General features: G+C 43.5%; 2 protein-coding genes across 4 annotated transcripts in view; one reads left to right on the forward strand and one right to left on the reverse strand.

Moving 5' to 3' along the window:
- LOC148394327 (uncharacterized) overlaps nucleotides 1–509 on the reverse strand; it is a 5,090-nt gene extending 4,581 nt beyond the window's left edge. For both annotated transcript variants that reach the window (XM_088382331.1, XM_088382329.1), the window contains exon 1: nucleotides 379–509. The gene's annotated coding sequence lies outside the window, so the exon portion shown is untranslated. The remainder of the gene's footprint in view (nucleotides 1–378) is intronic.
- sacs2 (sacsin molecular chaperone 2) overlaps nucleotides 1–15,724 on the forward strand; it is a 16,102-nt gene extending 378 nt beyond the window's left edge. Inside the window, exons 2-9 of one of the 2 annotated variants that reach the window (XM_088382306.1) lie at nucleotides 794–868; nucleotides 1,067–1,113; nucleotides 1,529–1,616; nucleotides 2,013–2,124; nucleotides 2,315–2,461; nucleotides 2,556–3,987; nucleotides 4,344–4,432; nucleotides 4,500–15,724. In XM_088382306.1, the coding sequence (XP_088238432.1) occupies nucleotides 1,085–1,113; nucleotides 1,529–1,616; nucleotides 2,013–2,124; nucleotides 2,315–2,461; nucleotides 2,556–3,987; nucleotides 4,344–4,432; nucleotides 4,500–15,352 (12,750 nt within the window). In that variant the 5' untranslated portion in view covers nucleotides 794–868; nucleotides 1,067–1,084 and the 3' untranslated portion in view covers nucleotides 15,353–15,724. The remainder of the gene's footprint in view (nucleotides 1–793; nucleotides 869–1,066; nucleotides 1,114–1,528; nucleotides 1,617–2,012; nucleotides 2,125–2,314; nucleotides 2,462–2,555; nucleotides 3,988–4,343; nucleotides 4,433–4,499) is intronic. The other variant, XM_088382305.1, reaches the window with a different exon arrangement.

A 15,724-nucleotide genomic window follows, 5' to 3' on the forward strand; every position in this document is an offset into this window, starting at 1 on the left:
TATTGTTTCTTCTTCAAACTATCATTATGACATTAATTATTAGAAATGACAGCGGAAATTTAACAGAAAATTAAAATTTAATGAAATGTTCTAGCCGCATTCCATTTTATCCTAACTATAACCATTAAAAGGCAATATTTATAGAAAAAGTCAACGTCGAGTTGTAGGCTACTCAATTTCAAGATTTACAAAACATGTTGTGTACCATAGTTTTTATACTTTAACCGTGAACTGGACATTTTCTCATTTAGATTAGTTTTTTGGCACAGACCAGCACAAACGAAAATGACAATTTTGCCATATTTTTTGCGTGGGGTCGGAAAATAATTCACACGGGTGCAACAATCTAATTTCTATAATGACGGAGGAATAACGTACCACAAGATACAACCTAGCTCAGTGCTGAAGAACTGTGACGATTTATTATTCCTTTAATGCTCAGCAAAGATTCTTCTTATTAGAATGTGTGATTGTTTGCTCCGGGTGTTTATCTGTCCCATTTGCCATAGTACGAGTTTCGTTTCTCTTAAAATGGGAACGTTCATTCTGGCATAACAGCGCTACCCGTGGGTACCTGGAGTACTACATGGGTTGCTTGTGAAATCACGTGACTTGTTTGTTCAAGTTACCCATTCATCATTATCCGAACCGCTTTAACGTGTTAAAAATACAATTGTTGAATTTGAATTTTGACTGCACTGAATTGTAATAAAAATAAAAATAAAAGTGTAAACGTCATCAAATGAACAAATAAGTAAAGCTTTTGAGCCTCCCTGTCTTCTTTTAAATTTTCAGACACCTCATTCATCTCATGAAATCCTGCAAAGCTTTTGCTTGATGGCAATGGAGTGAAAACTTTGATTCGTGGGTGAGTCTACAATGCATTTATTCAACGTTTCCCTCTTGTACACCTTCATGCCTTCACTGAAGACAGCGACACTACTTCCCTGTTATTATTTCCGTTTCCTCTGTTATCATTCTTCCTGCTTCTCCCCTTTCCATAACCATTTCCCACACCACAAAAGTTTCCAAGTTTCTCCAACACAATACTCTGCCTTTCTTACAGATACCCACTCAAAGGAGGATGAGTATGAGCGCCAAGAAAAAAACACGGTAAGTGCTTGAGCACGACTCAGGTTTGTGCTGATGCCTTTCCTGTGCTGCTCTACTTGAAATGAAGACTTATTAGTAGTATTTTTTTTTAAATATAAGTATATTGAAGATAAATTTTCACACAATGTTCGACAGGGACCACATGTTTACTTGACACTTCAAATGCGGAAGAACACATTTCCATTTTTTGTGAATTGTATTAAAAAAAAAAAATCTTGATTTCGGGAGCCTTTGAGGTATGTGCTGTAACATGCAAAACTCTCTTGATGAGCATTGGCTGTTTACATGAGACAGGGCAACTCCCCAAATGTGGGTCCTGTGAACGAATTATAGGGAGGCAAAAGTCTTCTGCAATTCTTGGGGCAGACATTTCCCCCCTGGATGTCTCATTTGATTCTTATTCTGTTCGGTGAAGGACTTCCTTCGGGGCCACAGCGCCACCCTTCATTGACTATCTGAAAGACATCTTACGTCGGTATCCAGATGGTGGACAAATTTTGAAGGTGGGTGTTCAATTGATCTAATGACATTATTAGAAACAAATAATGGATGACTTTTTTCCATTATGCAAAAGACATGTTCTCATATTTTCCTAAATCGTCAACGCAAATGGAATGCAGCGCTTTTTTTTTTCAAACTTGGTCCTCAACCCATAAGAGAATAATTTGATGAAGTTTAAACAAACCACAAAATGATGAATTTTTTTTGCAAACCTTCCATTTGTGCCAGATTTCTGTCGTTTTTCATTGTGTTGACTATTTTGCATAATCTGAAATAAACATAAATTGCACAATAATTTGAATGCCTGCATAATTGAGATACTATATGTGAGGTTTCACTGATGTGTTTGCTTATTTATTTATTTATTTATTTATTTATTTATTTATTTATTTTACTAGGAGCTAATTCAAAATGCAGATGATGCTCAAGCCACCAATGTGACTTTTATCCATGATGAAAGAAGCTACGGAACTAAAAATCTTTGGACAGACGGTCTGGGACAATTTCAAGGTAACCATGCTGAAGATGCTCTCGGGTCACGGCAGTTCACTCTTTGTATGACGCTATTGTAGATTTTTCTCCATTTGACTCTCTAAATGGGCCGAACAAAACTCCAGAGTTTACATAGAGACTTTCAGGCACAGGCCTTTTACCAAATATGTCATTGTTTACTGAAAAATCAGTTGTTATTTCTGTAAAGGGCCTGCCCTGTACAGCTACAACAATGCACCATTTAATGATGAAGACTGGGAAGGAATTCAGGCTGTTGGGAGGAGCGTCAAGCGCAATGACCCCACCACAGTCGGGAGGTTTGGCATTGGTTTCAACTCCGTTTACCACATAACAGGTAATGCCCTTCTCAAATGTTCTGCACAGTATCTAGGTGACAATTTTGTGGCAAGTTTATTGACAAAGGAGCATATCTTTGTTCACATGAACAGATGTTCCAAGTATATTCAGCTCTGGCTACCTTGGCATTTTGGATCCACAAGAAAAAATATTTGGAGAGAGGCAAGGCGGTTTCCGTTGGTCGCTGGATGATGCCGAGCACCAAGAAGCTCTGATGAATACTGGCGATCAGTTCCAACCATTCCGAGACATCGTTACTCTCCTCAGCGGACAAGATTGGTCCAAAGTCATTGCAGAAGACCAGCACTTTGACGGGACAATTTTCAGATTCCCTTTGCGTGCGGAGGCATCGGACATCTCAGATAATTTGTACAACACGGATAAGGTTGTCATGCTTTTTGATAGCTTCATCGCTGATGCAGAATTGAGCCTGCTGTTTTTGAAAAATGTCACCACGGTGACCTTGATGCACATTGACGTCCATGGCTTTGTGAGCACAAGACTTGAAGTCAAGTCGTCAGCCTTCACCAAAGTCATTTTGGAAACCCAAGACGAGACGGTCATCGAGGGTTCCACCAGACTCAAAGTACTGACCATCAAATCCGAGCAGTGCAAAGAAACAAAGTGGCTTGTGACGACATGTACCATGAAGGAAGGAAACGTGACAGAGTTGGACAGCCTTGCACAAAAGTTGAGCTTTCTCCCACAAGTTGACTTGGCGTTCCCTTGGGGTGAGACGAGGGCCGCCAGTAGGAGCCGTCTGAGCTGCTTTCTCCCGCTACCCAACAACGAAGGCAACAAGACAGGACTGCCGGTCCACATCAACGCCTGCTTTGGGCTCACAGACAACAGGAGACACATCAAATGGCAGGAGGAAGATCAGCAACACGACGAACACGCCATATGGAATGAATTGCTGATGAAGGAGGTGCTGCCACAAGCATACCGCCTGATCATTCAAGACGCCGTCACACTCGCTCAAAAGGCAATTCTCCCCGTGTCTTCTGTGTATGATCTGTGGCCGGATCTCGATCAGATTCAAGACAAGGACAAATGGTATGCCATCGCCGTAGATGTCCTTCTGCAGTTGTTCCAAGAAAATGTGGCTGTGCTCTCGCTCGCCAGAGATGAAAGAGAGTTCATCGGTCCGTTGGAAGCAGTGCTCACCTGTACTGGCCCAATGAGCCCTGACACACTGGCTGCCATTGGAAGAACGTTGCTTTCCTGTGGAGAGAATTTTGTTACGCTTCCATGCAATGTAGCGAGAGCCATAAAAATGATTCACCCACTTGCCAGCAGCCTAACATATGCCACTCCAGCATTCCTCAGGAAGGTCCTCCATCGCGTCGACATGCGGAATCTGTCCAGAGATGACAAACTCTGTCTCCTGGAGTATATTCTGAGTGATGGAAAATTCAGGGATCTCCAGAATCTTGCGCTTCTCCCACTCAGTGATGGCTCTTTTAGAGCTTTCACAAACAAAGAGGAGGACACTGCCTTGATTGACAGCAAGGAATTTCCAAGGTAATTCAAGACTACGCTTCGGATCCTTGCTGCCTCGTTAGTTATGGCTGTTTTTCTCAAATGTTCATAGTATGAATGGGAGATTAATTAATAAGGCAGCTAAGAACGCAAAATATAAAATAAAATATTTAAAATAGAAAAATTGGTCATTCTCCATTGTCGATCCTTCATCAGTCAGTAAATGCCTGCACGGCAGTAGAAAAATAATAATTTGCATTCGCTTGGATAGTTTGTAGTTTGCTGTGGTGTGGAAATACATTGCATCAAATTTTCTTTACCGTAATGTGAGATATGATGACAAGTCCATTTGTTCTACATGAATACCGTAGCGAACAAAAATTCTCTATTCTCTGCAGAACCTTGCTGCCATTTTGCAAACACCTCTTCATCCCGGATAATTTGAGCCCGGACTCCACTGCTCACTTGAAGCAACTGGCTTGTGAAAGTAAGACATTTAATCTTATTTTCATCTTTCCAATGTCTATATTTATATTTTTGTTGTCCTTCCACAGATTTATTCCAGATAAAGAACATTGATGCAGATCAGGTGGCACAGTACACCAGAAGGTATTTGCCCGAGGACTGGAAGGACTTGAACGCAGCACTCGTGAGCTGGGACGTCAACAATCATCTGCATCCCCCTTTGGATTGGCTCCAAGAATTCTGGAGGTTTCTCAACATTCACTTTACAGAGTTAAGCAATTTCATTGACATTCCACTGATACCCGTGGACCCGCTCTCTTCCAATCAGTCTGTATTACTCGCTAAACTGAATCCAAAGACAAGGCTTGTTTTTCACCAAAGGAGGCAGATCAGCTTGCCGGATAAAATAGCTGAGTTGGTGAAAAATGTTGGTGGTACAGTGGTGAGGGGAAATGAATGGCTCAAGCATGATGACCTTGATTCTTTTGTGCTGTGTCCATCTCCAAGAAGTGTTATGACTATCTTGATGAATGTCGAGTATCCGCATCTCATCAAAGAACTCCAGACCACATGTCCCGGCACTCGAGAAGAATTGAAGGGATACCTCTCGGGTCTGGATTCGCTCTCAAATTACGAGAAGGATCTCCTCTCTAAGGTGCCTCTGTTTGAAAATACTAAAGGGGTGCCTCTCCCAGCACACTCCAAAAAAGCCGTGCTTTTAGGTTGCCACCCAAACCTACCCATGGATCTACCGATGCCTGAATCAATACTCCAATGTAAAACTGAAACTGATCGCAGACTCTTGCATTTGCTCAACGTTAATCTTTTGGACACAGCTCAAGCAGCTCTTCTTCTGATTGATAACATTAAAGTCAAAGCATGCAGCAAAAAGGACACTGAAAAGATCATGACTTGGATTTTACAACACGGCAGTATCCTTTTCTCCCAAAATGAGAACTTAAAACACAGCTGTAAAGAATTGAGTTTCATGGAAGTCAACGGAGTGCTAAAAAAGGCCTCACACTTCCTTCATCCAGGACTTCAAAATTCCCAAATGCTTTTTGACAGAGATTTCTTCCCCCCTTCTCCATACGTGAAAACAGCCCAGATGCTCGAGACCCTAACACATCTTGGTATGATAAACAGAGAAGCGGATGTGCCCCCTGAGCACTTACTGCACGCTGCTGAGCTGATCAGCAAGCAGCAAGCTAACCCGCAGACTTTCAGCAGAGCTCAGGCGCTCTTAACCATGCTCGATGCTCACAGTCTCCTGGATAGGTTTTCTGATGAGCAGCTTAACAGCCTTAAAATGCTGAAATGGATTCCATGTGCTAATCCTAGTAACAGCACAGGCAAGATTTCACTCTTCTACCCTCACGAAATAAGGCACTCTCAGTTTGAGAATATTGTCGGTCGTGTCATGCCTCTCATTGGAAGCCTGAGTGACAGAGGCAGCCACAAACTTGGTCTCAAAAGCCTGCCCCCACCAGAGAAAGTGAGAAACAATTTGTTTGTCTTGATTGGAGATACAGACAAAATGGATGATCCCGACACAAATGGAGATTTCAAAAGGAGGTTGCACAGTATTTACCAACACATGCAAGATCACATTTCTGACTTTGCAGCTTTAATTGATCAAAACGAGTCTTGGCTGTGGTGCGGTGACCAGTTTGTTTCCCCACAGGATTTGGTTATAGACTACCCAGACAATCTAGATTTGAGCTCGTGGGTGAGGAAATTACCCAAGGAGTTCCTACCATACAAGATGCTCCTGAAGAACTTTGGTCTGAGATCATTGCTTTCACAGCGTGACATTGTTGACATTCTCCATTCCATCATGAAAAGCATTGAATTAAGAGAGACGCCAACTGCAAGGCCCTCTGAGATTAAAGTCTCTATAGAAATTATCAAATGGATATGGAAGGAAAAGATGGGGATTCAGGAGGACATCCCAGTGCCAGTTATCACACAAGAGGGTCAGCGTACCCTTAAACCACTCTCGACGGCTGCTTTCTGTGATTTGAGCAAAAAAAGTTTGGAGGGGATTCAATACAGCAAAGATCAAGTGCATGTCCTACACGAGGAGATTCCAAAAGCTGCTGCTGAATGGTTCAACATCCAGTTCCTTAGTACGCACATCCTCGATCCCGAGCTTATCGGGATTGAGCAGTGTGGACAATCTGAGCCCATCACAATGAGGATCAAAAACATTCTCAAAGAGTATGATGAAGAAGGCGATCTCTTCAAAGAGCTCATTCAAAATGCAGAAGATGCCGGAGCAGACGCTTGCAAATTCTTGGTGGATTTCAGAGTACACAAGAGTCCCCCTGAACATCTCATAGATCCCGGCATGGCCCTTTGTCAGGGCCCTTGCCTTTGGTCATTCAATAATGAGACATTCACAGATGAGGATTGGGAAAATATTGTGAGAGTGGGCTCTGCTTCAAAAGAACACAAGGTGGGAAAGATTGGCAAGTTCGGACTAGGATTCAACACTGTGTATCATGTGACAGATATTCCTTCAATCCTAAGTGGAAACAAACTCCTTATACTTGATCCAAATGTGACTCACCTGAAAAAGATCATCAGAAACAAATCAAATCCTGGAATCAAGCTGGACCTCTCTCATAAACAACAGTTCCGTTGTTTCCCTGGTCAGTTTGGACCATATGAAAACATTTTTGACTGTACTTTCAGCGCATATGGTCCTCCACAGCCTTATGAAGGTACCCTCATCAAACTTCCTTTCCGAACCAAGGAAGAGGCACGCGAGTCCGAGATAAGCACCAAAGTCTATGACGAGCACAGTATTGTCTCTTTTCAGCAAGAGTTCACAAACTATTCTCAAACACATATCCTGTTCCTGAAGCACATTAACACGTTGTCTTTGCAAAACATCTCAAACCATGCAGCGACTCCTCCAAGAGATGAGGAAATACAAACCGTCCTCACTGTCACCAAAACTACTCTGAGTGCAATACAAATTCCCGACAAGAGTCGTCGGTCAGTGCAGATTAAAGCTAAAAATGTATTGCTGGAACGTGGTGAGGATTGCAAAAACGTTATCGACTGCTGTACCGTCTACATTGTCCAACTAAGCAGTGAGAAATCTGGTAGAAAGCAAAGTCAGGCTTGGCTGGTGCACAACTGCTTTGGGACAAAGGAGTCTTTAAAAATGGCCCTCCAACAGGACAAGCAAGTCAAGTTCTCCTTGCCGATTGGAGGAATCGCCGTGCCTTTGCAAAAAGATCCAGGAAGCGGAACGTTTTCCGCACCGGAAACCAAACTAGATGGTCAGGCATTTTGCTTCCTCCCACTTGCCATTCACACAGGACTTCCAGTCAATCTGAATGGAACATTTGCGGTAACAAGTAATCGTAAAGGTCTCTGGGAAAGTGGGGTGAAGTATGGCTGGAACAAAGCTCTTCTTCAGGATCCCACCGTGACCGCATATGTTACAGCACTTTTGGTATTAAAGGACATGTGGAAAAACGGCCAACTGAAAAGGTACTCTTATCACACCTTCTGGCCTGATAGGGAAAAAGTCAACAACACATTCAAACCTTTGGTTGATGGCTTTTACGCCACCATCACCCAGAAGCAAATTGCTCCAGAGGTCTTCTGTGATGGCAAAAAATGGTGTTCGGTGAACGGTGCCATATTTTTACATGAAAGTATCGAAGAAGATCAAAAGATCCACAAACTTGTAATGCGGGTCTGTCAAAAACATATCAAAGAACCAAACTGTGTCGTTTCTCTTCCACTCTGGTTGAGAAATAGCTTTAACCAGAGTGGCCTTCAGAACGTTTTGCAGGAGAAAACATGGAAGTGGGAGAGGTTTTATCAAGATGTGGTATTTAAGAACCTTGCCACCCTGGACACTGAGAGTAGAGATACTCTTTTGTTACATGCCATTGACCTTAACTCAAAGGAAATTGACCATCTATTGATCAAGTATCCATGCATCCCCACAATGGATGGACGCCTCCAGCATATCAAGAAACTTGTGAATCCATCAGGCAAACTGTCTTGTCTTTTTGAAAACGAACAGGGGAGATTGCTTGGAGGCACAGAGACTGATTTCCGCTCCCCAAGGAGGATTCAACGTCTGCTGCAGCTTGGAATGGCAAACGACCATCTTCCACTGGAGGCTATTGTTGAGAAAGCAGAAACAATCCAAACATTTTGGAAGACTGACCAAAAAAAAGCATACGGTCGTTTGAAGTGCCTTCTTGAACTCATCAAGGATCACATGAATGACAAAGACTCCTGCCACTGGCAAACTTTAAGAACGATCCCATTTCTCCCAGCATTTCACCACCGTGGTCCAAATTCAGTCCTAAAAAGGCCAGTTGATATTTTCAATGAAGAATGCTCACTGCTCGTTAACAAAACACAACCCGTGCTGGATCATTCTGGCCTGAACATACATGTTGACGATCCTATCCTACAAATACTAGGGATCCGTGACACCCCAGTACCTGAAATGGTGCTCCAGCAGCTGGAGAAAGCACAGGAGCAATCACAAACCACCGACAAATCCAAGCTTCACGCGATTGTCAATGAATGCTACACATTTCTGGATGGATACCTCTATATGTCAAAGGCATCAACATTCATTTCTGAGAGGGCTAATTCATTTCCATTCATTTTTGATGGCAATACTTTTGTCAACGTGAACCGTGTGGCTGTCAAAGGGCAATTTGATGCAAAGCCCTATCTCCACGTACTTCCTCCTGCCTTTGCCCGTTTGCGCAATCTCTGGGAGAGTGTTGGTGTTGCAGATACATTCACTCTCCATCAATTTCTTACTGTGCTTCAGGAAGTTCATTCGAAACATGGAGACAACCCCTTGCCAAAGAATGATCTCAAGATTTGTCTTACAATTTTACAACAAGGCATTTACTATGCCAACGAGAAGACCACAAGCGATTGTCTCATACCCAATGAAAATGGCGTTTTGGTACCTGCCAAACAGCTCTTTTTTAATGACAGCCCATGGATGCCAGTTACCACGGATATTACGCTCTGCCACAAACATATCCCACGTGAAATGGCACTCCATTTTGGAATCAAAACTACCAGACATCACACTCTGGATAACAAGGCAGTATCCCTCAATAACTCTCAATATCCCTCACAACATTCTTTTCCATTTGCGCAGAAAGAGGAACTCACTGTTCGAATTAAAAACATCATTTCGGCCTATCCAGCAAAGAAAGATATCCTCAAAGAGCTCATCCAAAATGCCGATGATGCAGAGGCTACGGAAATTCATTTTGTTTTGGACAGACGGCAGCATGGCACTAAAAAAACCTTTGGAGAGAAATGGAACAAGCTACAGGGCCCAGCGCTGTGCGTCTTCAACAACAGCGTGTTTTCAGATGCAGACCTGGCTGGCATTCAGCAGCTGGGAACTGGAGGGAAGCGCCATCATCCAGGGAAAATTGGAAAATATGGACTTGGATTCAATTCTGTCTATCATCTGACTGATTGCCCGTCAATCCTCACTGGAGATCACTTACTAGGCATTTTCGATCCCAATGAATATTACATCGAAAGCCAAAATGAGCATATGCGTCAGGGCATTGGCTATGAAGTTGATGACGAGCTCAAGGAAACGTTCAAAGATGTTTACAATTCCTATCTTCCAGACAAATTTCCTCTAAAAGGCGGAACCATGATTCGGTGTCCTCTAAGGACTCCTTCCATGGCAGGGGTCTCGAAAATATCACATCAGGAAGTGACTGAGGAGGACTTGAAAGAGCTGTGTTATGCCCTAGCCGCGGACCCTGAAGGGCTCATTCTGTTTCTGAAAAATATCCGCAGAGTTGTGCTCCATAAAATCGATGCTCGTTCAAAGGAATTCCAAACAATCTATGCAGTTGGAAAGAATACACCGCAAAGAGAACAAGAGGCTGGCGTGAGGTCCCTTCAAAATGCTGGAGTTTCAGTCCCATGCAAGGCAATTTATGAAACAATGATTTCAACCTCAAACAAAGGACAAAGTAAATGGGTAATTGCTGAGCAAATTAGTACATTGCAGTCCTCTGATGGAGAAGGAAAAGATGCACGGGCGACAGTCGCGGCACGTATGAGCCCAAGAGGACTGCACAATGATTTCAAAGGAGGAGCCTTTTGTTTACTTCCTCTGCCAGGCACCACTGGTCTACCGGTGCACATCAACGGAGACTTTGAGGTCGATTCTGCCAGGAAAAACCTTTGGAAAGAAGATGCAGAGAGTCTGAAAACAAATTGGAATGAATCTTTGAAAAACAAAGTCATTGCGCCACTGTATGCAGATCTCCTTCATTACATCAGCCAAACCATTTTAGTGAAGACAGTTAGTCGTGACAAAATGAAGGCATGTTTTTCAGAGTCATACTTGTGTTTCTGGCCGACAGTGTCTGAAGATGTTAGTCAGGAATGGCATGAAATGATACATGAGGTGTACAGATCAATTAGCAAACGAGGCCTTGATGTCATTCCAGTGTTGCAGTGCACAGAACAAGTAACTGTCCATCCACCCAACCATCATCTTCCGCTTATCCAGGGTCGGGTCGCGGGGGCACCAGCTTTAGGAGGGACTCCCAGACTTCCCTCTCTCACTGAATATTCTATCAAGTGGACGCATGTAAGAGGAACCACACCAACGACTGTACCCTACTTGGAATGCTCCACTAAGGCGATGCTAAATGAAATTTTGAGGGACCTTGGCATGGCTTTGGTTCCCTTCTTCAGTGAAATGAAGAGGATATGGGACGGTTTCAGAAGTGCTGGCATTCCCGTACAAGATGTAAACCCTTCAAATGTGCGGACCTTCTTGAGAGCAAAGTCTGTTCATAATCCAAAGCGAACAAGCAAGGAGTTACCACTGCCTGTGAAAGACACGCTGATCCTTAATCCGGAAAGATGCACAGAGCTCCTTCGTTTCTGCCTAAGTGATGTCTGCCAGGAAACGATCGTCGATGAGAATCTTGCTCTTCTCAACGGGCTTCCTCTTCTCCTCACAGCAGATGAGATTTTGAGGGTGTTTGACAACACATCACCAAAGATGATATCCCCGTACAGCAGTCTGTTCTCTGGCTACGAGCACAATTTTGTACATTATAAGACAAACTATGAGTTTCTGGAGGTGCTAAAAGCCCTGAGCCTTGCCAGCAAGTTGACGATTCCTGATGCTTTCCCATGGTTGAAGGGCTTGATTGAACAGAATCTCGACAAGTGTAAGCTTGACCCACAACGAGGTCTTTTTGTTCCAGGGAAGAAAATGCTGGCCTGGCTGAAATTGCTGTGGAAGTTCCTATTAAGCAACATGGAAACTCAAAGTTCAAGCGACAATCAACATTGCTCATTACAAACTGTGAAGGACCTCTTGGGTGACTTCTGCATTTTAGTTGTTGTGTGCCCAAGATCAAACAAGCACCTCCTTCAAAAAATGAAAGACATGCCCAGTGTCATTTTATTCAGACCGGAGAATTACATAATGAAAATCCTGTTCAAACTCGGTTTCATGAAGCTTGACCTTTCCTTTTTTATCGATGTTGACCGTAGCAAATTTTCACTTCTGCGACCCGAACTAATGAATGTGGATGACAAAAGTTCTGTACTGAGCCAAGTCGTGAGTATAAGCCGCTCAGAATTTGACCAGCTTTCTTCGGATGACATGAGAGAACTTCAAACTTTCCTGCAGGCCGGTCAGACCATAAATTGTCCGGAGTATCAGAACAAGCTCCGGTCGCTGCCACTATTTGAAACAATACACGGCAATCGAGTGAGGATTGATGGCCAAAAGGTGGTTTACATTCTTGACATGAGACTGTCACTGACTCGATTCCCTGACTTGTTGAAATCTGCCAAGAGCATTTTTCTCAAAAACAATCCTGAGAACAACAGTCTGTCTCGAAGTTTGAAGATTGAGATCTTGAATGAGCTGCAATATTTCATGAGGATCATTCTGCCTGACGTGCATAGTCTCTCGGAGCATCAAAAGCTTCAGTGCCTCAAACTGTTACTCTCACTGGAAAATCTTGATCATGGTCAGCACAAGTCCAAAATAATTTCCCAACTGAAGGTGGTACCAATGATTGTCAACGCTGAGGGACAAATGGTACTAGTCTCATACTTCTTTGATGACAGAGTTGCCTTGTATAAGGCAATGTTACCTCAAGAAAGATTTGTGCCTGAGAGTACTTTGGCTGAGTTGTGCCAAGGAAACGAATCCCGTAATGAAGCAGTACGGCAGCTACTCAAGGATCTTGGAATGAAGCACGTTGTGTCCAAAGCCGAGATCGTACGCTTTGCAGAGTGCATACAGTCGAAAGCTGAGACACAGGGTTACTCTCAGGAGCTGCGGGAGAAATCCATCCTAGTTCTCGAAGAGGCTTTGAGGCTTGCAAGAGTTGAGAAAACATTGCTGGACAGCATAACCAACATCAAGTTCATTTTTCCTGTCAAAGTAAAAACAGAACTGTGTGATTATCATTTGCCATTTGCCCCAGAGACCGCCACTGTTCAAATCAACGGTTCTTTAGTTGATCGGTGTGACACAAAACAAGAACTGATTTGGTCTTCAATGCCAATCATACAGCTACCAATAATTTTGTCAATGTCAGACCTAGAAAATATCACAAAAGCAGGAGCTCATGGACAACCGCCTGCAAATTGTGTAACCAGAAACATGTTAAATATCTGCCAGTCACCTTGTGAAACAGATGCTCAGATCAAAACCCGTGCAACTGTCTTTCGATGTTGCTATGGCTACTTGCAAAACATCAACTTTGACATCCGATCACTGAATGGTGTCCCGCTCGTGTTGGTCGAAAACGATACAAAAGTGGTGAGACCGGAAATTGTTGCCCTTTCCCTCCCCTATGAACCTGTCTTTAGGCCATATTTGTACAAAATTCCTACAAATGACTTTGGGTTTTGGCCATTCTTCAGGAAGGTTGGTGTGAAGGAGGAACCAACAATAGTGCAGTACTGTAATGTTCTGGCAGCAGTCAACACTGATTCCAGTGCGAAAAGTCGTTTGAACCATAACCAAAAAAGATCGGCTGAACGAGCTGTGGAGCAGTTGTTTCTGATACTTCTAAAGAAGCCCAACCAATCGATGGACACTGTAAAGAAGTTGTACCTGCCAGCTCTAAATGGAAAACTCTACCCATCACATGGATTGTACTTCAACGACACGGCGATTGACCCCCAACGGTTGGAAGCATCACTGGAGGAAGACTTCCTTTTGCTTGCCAATCTCAGTACATGTCATTTGGGCACCGACATCTACGAGCATTGTCGACTGCTGCAATTGCTGCCCCAAAGGCTCCAACCTAAAAAGTTGTCAGAGGTCACAGATGAAAAAGCGGTGGAATCGCACATGCAACTTTGTGAGCTTAATCAGGCCTGCGAGTTTCGTGGCTGGTTTGACAAACACCTGACGTCGAGTGCATTCACACACGGACTGATATGTCTTATGAGAGAGAAGTCAAAAGGAAAAACAACCCAAGAGGAGGCTGAGGACATTTGTAAGAATATCTTCGGCAGCATTCAGATTGTGTGTTGCACGAGCCTGAAGAAGGAGCTGTGGCTGAAAGACCGAGCTCTGAAGAACACGGAATGCGAGACCGACGTTTTTTACCAAAAAGTTCAAAGAGGTTACATCTTTTACATCAAACACAATGACGACATGCTCCCAAAAACCTTAAATCGGGTGAATATGATTTTGACGTCGGTAATCAACTCTTTGTTAGGAAACAGAATTTCATCAGAGCACCTCCTGGTCCTCGGCCAGCTCCTCCTGTGCGACAACCTGCAAGATGTCCGTGACACTCTGGCCAAGAATGGGATCCCCGACAGTGTTGATGCCAAAGGTTTTCTCGCCAGCCAGCAGGCCCCGAAAGGAGAGATTTCAGAAGAGTGGCACGATTCCTTAGACATGAACGTCTTGAACAACTTTGAAGAAGGAGAGTGTGTCGCTTACCACATTAACAACAAGTACATTTATGCAGTCGTTGTGGAAGTACTACCTCCACAATCCGGACCTTACTCACAGAGGTACAAAATAAGAATTGGCGAAGACGACGAGATCATTGAAGTCAGCATTGTCGACCTGTACCAGTTTAAATCCGACGACCCACAGCCAGAGTTCGATGAACCCAGCGAAGCCACCGGTATGAATTTGCAAGTAGCGACATACCACCACTCAACACATCCCTCATCCTCAAATCGTTTACCGGTAACTTTTGACGAAGCAGTGGAGGAAATTGAGCAAAGTTTGCTTGTGATCTACAATCTTCCAGAGGAGGAGCAGATAAAACACGGCAAACGACTGTACCTCAAATGGCACCAGAGCAAAAACCGTCATTGCCACTATGTTTCGAAGGCTGCCAATTATGTGAAAACAAGAACTTACGTCACATTCCAACACTTCTACCAGCAATGGGATGAGGAGGCTAGGCACCACACTAGTGGCAGGGAACGGATCCTCCTACGATACAATTCCTACAACTTTTGGGGGCTTAACAAAAATATTCCGAGACCAAACAAAGGCGAGGCCCAACGGTGGTGTCGGCAGGCCCGCTGCGACCTCAATGCCGCGTACAGAGAAAGCACTGAGACGGGTGCAGAGTGGTGTCTGTTCAAAGTCCACCAGGCTGTGAAAAAGTCCCTCATCGCTGTCGAGTACAAAACAAACGGCCAGTGTCTTGATGGCACAATTTTAGCCATGGCTGAAAAAGTCTCACACTACAACGCCGTGCTAAGCGACCTGCCCCACAACGTGGCCCAGTTGTGGGCTTTTGGTGTGGATGCTAAAAGGACACAATATCCCAACCGCCATCCTTTCCCTCGCATTCCAAATGAAAGCTTCTGTTCGGCCAATGTGATTGCGGCACTGAACACAGCAACTGAGCTTCTGGCTGCTGTGGAATCGTATGTGAAATAAAACTCCACAATGAACATGCATCATATATTCTACACCTTCCTTTGTTTACGCTTTCCAATTCAGTGGACCAATCCCATTTACTAGTGTTAACTCACTCAGAATTAGACAACTGCAGTCATGATATATGTCTTTGTCACATTGCCATTTTCTGTCACATTTATATGTTATTGACTTAAACGGATTTTTAGCTAGATGATTGTAATTCTTGTAAAAAAAAAAAAAAAACTTCTTTAATAAATGGACCATCCGACAAATGTGTTTTGGAGTCTAATATTCAATATTTGCAAAACCCAAATCCACCACACTTGTTCATGTGGCAAAATGTTACAGTATAATGAGACATACAACATAATAAATGTAATTAATACTGCC

This window comes from Syngnathus floridae, chromosome 8 (genome assembly GCF_059516105.1).
Source record: "Syngnathus floridae isolate MCC-2025c chromosome 8, RoL_Sflo_1.0, whole genome shotgun sequence".
NCBI classification, from domain to species: domain Eukaryota; kingdom Metazoa; phylum Chordata; class Actinopteri; order Syngnathiformes; family Syngnathidae; genus Syngnathus; species Syngnathus floridae.